Raw genomic sequence first — 4197 nt, 5'->3', positions numbered from 1 at the left:
ACAATGTGATTCCACTCATTGCTTTAATTTATAAGGGGGTTTCTCAGTAAAGTCAACTAAAGGAAACAGAGACTTCAAACTTTTTCATCAGCATCTGTTTACCAATTGGCTTCTTTTGGTTGTTATTCCTGTAATCAGCATTAAAAGTGCAATTCCTTGTTTGGCTGCATAGAGATTTATTTTGTGTTTATGTAATTGTATTTTCTCTTTTACATGTTGAAGGCATGTTGGATTGCTTGTTTATTGGTTATTCTCTAACAGTCCTAAGCACCCCTACTGTGAACAATTGTACTGACTGCAAAGGGCTACGTTAATTAGATCCAGGAGATGGAACAAAGGCAAAAAACTAGCTGAGGATATCAATAAGAAGTTAAAAATCCTTTCAATAATATCAAAATTGTTGAAAGCTAAAGTGAGAGCTTGAGAGACCAGAAAAGTTTCATATACAGTGCATCCAAAAAGTATTCACAGCGCATGTTAGGCTGTAACATAACAAAATGTGGAAAAAGTGACTATTGTTAAGTTGTAACATAAGTAATTTTCTTCGGGATTAATAAAGTTTTTTTTAATTCTGATTTATGAATAGGCTCAGATATTTTGCCATTTTAAGCAGAGACTTGACATGAAGTTGCTAGTGCAGGATTTGGATTGAGATGTCGTGACTTTAGTGTATTGTACACATTTCACAAACTAAACGATTTTATTATAGTAAGTGAAATACATACTAATGTCCGTAGTTCTCCTGAATTGAGAACAATGTAATAAAATTCACACAGTTAAAAGTATAATAGAAATCAATACATGCTCTATTCATTCTTCATGGCACCTTTTTGAGCAGTGACTCGTATTCTTTCAGTAAGAGGGAAATTACGCTGCATTTGAACCATTGACTCTGCAATTTCCTGCTCATTTCTTTTTCAAACAGGTCAGAATAAAAAATAATTGCTGGAGGTATTTGCTTGTGTTTATGTAAGCTAGATTTCCTCCACTCTGTCCATTTTCTATTCATTGTTCCTCTTTAGTCTTGATTTAGTTTCACAACTGCAGACATAGCAGCAGCTCAGTGAGGTTTTTGTACGAGTCTCAGTCACTGTGTGACAGGGAATCTGTAATCTTGCTGACAGTAGTAGTGACCTGCGTCTTCAGACTGGACTCCAGTGATGGTCATACTGTATGAAGTTCCTGACCCACTGCCAGTGAATCGACTCGGGGTGTCAGTGTAGCGATTGCTTGTATAGTAGATGAGGAGTTTAGGTTTTTCTCCAGGTCTCTGCTGATACCAGTTCAAGCTGTTACTCACATCACTCCCAGTGGTACAGCTGAAGGTGACGCTCGCTCCAATGGAAACTGACTTTGGTGATGATGGCTGAGTTACAGAAATCTGACATCTTGAGTCTGTAAGAAAAATGTAAATGAAATAAAGCTGTTAATATGTTCTGCACGTATAAAAAGAATACATTTTTAACTCTTTTTGTCTTAATTCAATTAATGTAGAAATTCTATTACCATGAATGCAGAATACAAGTACAGTAAGGAGGACATTGAAAGGAGTCATTGTGACTGTAGATTCTGTAAGTGAGTCTCATTCAGGAAGTTTTAAACTCTGTCAGAGTGCTGAACCAAGACGGGCGTCACAAAGGGGCGTCTCCATGCAAACTGCACAATCCTAGAGATGCAAAACAAACAAAAACAGCAGTATGTGTGTAGAAAAACTGAAAGTGACCTCCATAAAGACCATAGATTGTTCTGGCTGTTGCTTTTGTTCCACTCACCATCAGAATTGGATATTCAAGGCTCTGTTATGATATAAAGTGGTAAAAAAGTTACATCATTTATGGCCTTCACTCCTTTGTCTGCCATTAGTCTGTGTGGAGTTCTATCTATCTATCTAAAAATAAAAATCTAAAAATACAAGTACTACTGTAACTTTAAATTGTTGTTAATTCTTCTTTAATCAGCTGTTGTTTTTTGTATCCTGACGGTGCCACTGCTCTACTTCCAAACTGTTGTTCTGCCCATGGGAAAGATGCCTGAAATACTGAGAGCCCTGAAATCAAAGTATGAAAAAATTATTTCATGTTGTCCAGTACAGGTTTATAATGTAGAATTCCCAGGAGGGTGTGAACAGTCTGTTGGCGAGGTGTCCAGGACTGTGACCATCTCTGACTCTACCTTTGACTTTGTTTGTTTAAACCAAACATGGCCAAATGGGGTTTATTTTCTACATGGATACTGCTGACTGGAGCTTTTGTTTCCTGTCCTCCATTGGAAAATGTCTATAATAAGCAATAAATATGTATCTAGAAGAATTAGGAATTTGTGGACTGAGAATTGAAAATACCAAAAAGAATTAATTAATGATTGTTGCTTAAGCTTTTCAGAATAAAGAATAAAAAATTACAAACCTCAAAACCTAATACATTATTCAAACATCAAAGTTCAGAAAATCAAAGCCAGAAGATTCCTGACTGTCTTATAATCCGTTCCCTAACAATCTAGTCTTGATGTATTTTTATCTGTATACTTGGAGTTTTTACCACAGCATCATCTTAAATTGAAGCATGGCATCAGCATCACCCATCAAATAAAGTAGAAAGGATAGAGCACTGAAACCATTATGAAAAGCAGAAAAAGTGTTTTATGGGTGGAGAGTTACACAGTGAATAAGTTTTGAGGCCTAACCATACAAGCAAGGACATTACAGTGCAGTGCCTTAGCCAAACACAATATACGACACATTGCTTAGCAGCAAACTGTAAGACTAAGGCTCATTGACTCCTTTCTTAATACATTTCTTCAGTTCAGCTAGATGATTATCAGCTGCCAAAGGTTTTATGCCACATCCAGCCCAAAACATTGCTCCTCAGACATACAAGATCCTGCTTTAATGTCCATGACAGGGACTGATAATGAAAAGTCAGTCTGCTCAGTTAAAGGAGCCTTCCTCTATGGCAGCCGTCAAGCAAATAATCTCATTGCCACTTGAGAAACTAACATTAAATCCTGCCATATTGCATGAGATTTTAACTTGTTGGTCCTATAATATTTGTCTCTGACTTTCTGTTGCTTGCTTAGCATGTAAATAATTTTACACACAAGTGTTTTGACTTTTTTACATTATACTATTTCTCTTATACATCTCACCCAATTAATTTCTGAATTAAGTAATTTGGTATATCCAGCTGTCTAATGACAATAAAATCTCACCTCATAGTTTTGAAAAGTAAAGTGTTGCATCAAAGTGCTCTTCATGTTAATTAAAACTGTTTAATAGTACGCACCAGCGGAGTGCCTTCAAGGTCTTTGTCTGATTTTCCTGTGTGTGATATTTATTTATTTCAAGTGTCTGTGTAGGTTCAGTATGGGTCAATGGAAAGTACAAATTGACCTTCTAGGTGTGAAACTGATTGTTCTCCAGTGTCACGTCTTGAGATTGTTCATTATTTGCTGATGAGATAGACTTTTACAATGACAGCCCTTTAATAGAATCAATAAACTCTGTAACAAAAGAGAGTTCTTCCATCATGGATGGATGGATGGATGGACGGATGGATGGATGGATGGATGGAAAAGTGGCTGGTTAGGAGGTTCACCCAGGGTCACAAGGATACATGGATAAGGGTGAAAACAGTTGCTTTACAGTGCAATTCATTAGCAATGATTTGAGCACACTGTTCAAGAGATATTGTGATACTTCCTACTGCTGAAAGACCAACGACTTCACCAAGTGATGTTTTATAATGACAAATGCTTTCAATTACAGTATAAGCTATAAATACACTCTTCCTATTGCCTGTTAGCTGGATTCTGAAATTCGAAATATGTGGCTTAAACAGCAGCCTCAGAAAGCATATGCCTCCTTTTTGTTGGTTGTAGTCATACAAACAGAAGGCAAATAGCATCTCACAGGTTTGCTGCTCGCTCTTTAAGTATGTAGTCTTGTAGTCTCAGTTTTGTCCACCCAGTAAACTTGGCCTGAGTGAGCTATGTGAATATTCCAGTTATGAATCATGTCATTATTAGGCCAGTCCTTTCCATTATATACCTAAATAAATTGGGACTCCACCATCAAAGTTAATTTATGAACTATAAGACACTTGTACTTAGTGGACACCTTCAGTGTGATCACTGACTGACATCTTCTCCCTATTATTCACAATTGACGTCATTTCCTCTGATGTTCTGAAAGCCCTGATC

At 36.8% G+C, this 4197-nt stretch overlaps 1 gene segment (V, D, J or C); it reads right to left on the bottom strand.

Annotated features, from left to right (window-relative positions):
* Positions 1–1087: 1087 nt before the first annotated feature.
* Positions 1088–1574, bottom strand: LOC120528816. The segment is given in 2 exon segments: positions 1088–1395; positions 1507–1574. Coding segments are annotated over 2 exon segments (357 nt in total).
* Positions 1575–4197: the final 2623 nt, after the last annotated feature.

Source organism: Polypterus senegalus, chromosome 4, assembly GCF_016835505.1.
Source record: "Polypterus senegalus isolate Bchr_013 chromosome 4, ASM1683550v1, whole genome shotgun sequence".
In the NCBI taxonomy this organism is placed as follows: domain Eukaryota; kingdom Metazoa; phylum Chordata; class Cladistia; order Polypteriformes; family Polypteridae; genus Polypterus; species Polypterus senegalus.
Note: the sequence above shows the minus strand (reverse complement) of the source record. Positions and strands in the feature narration are given on the sequence as shown.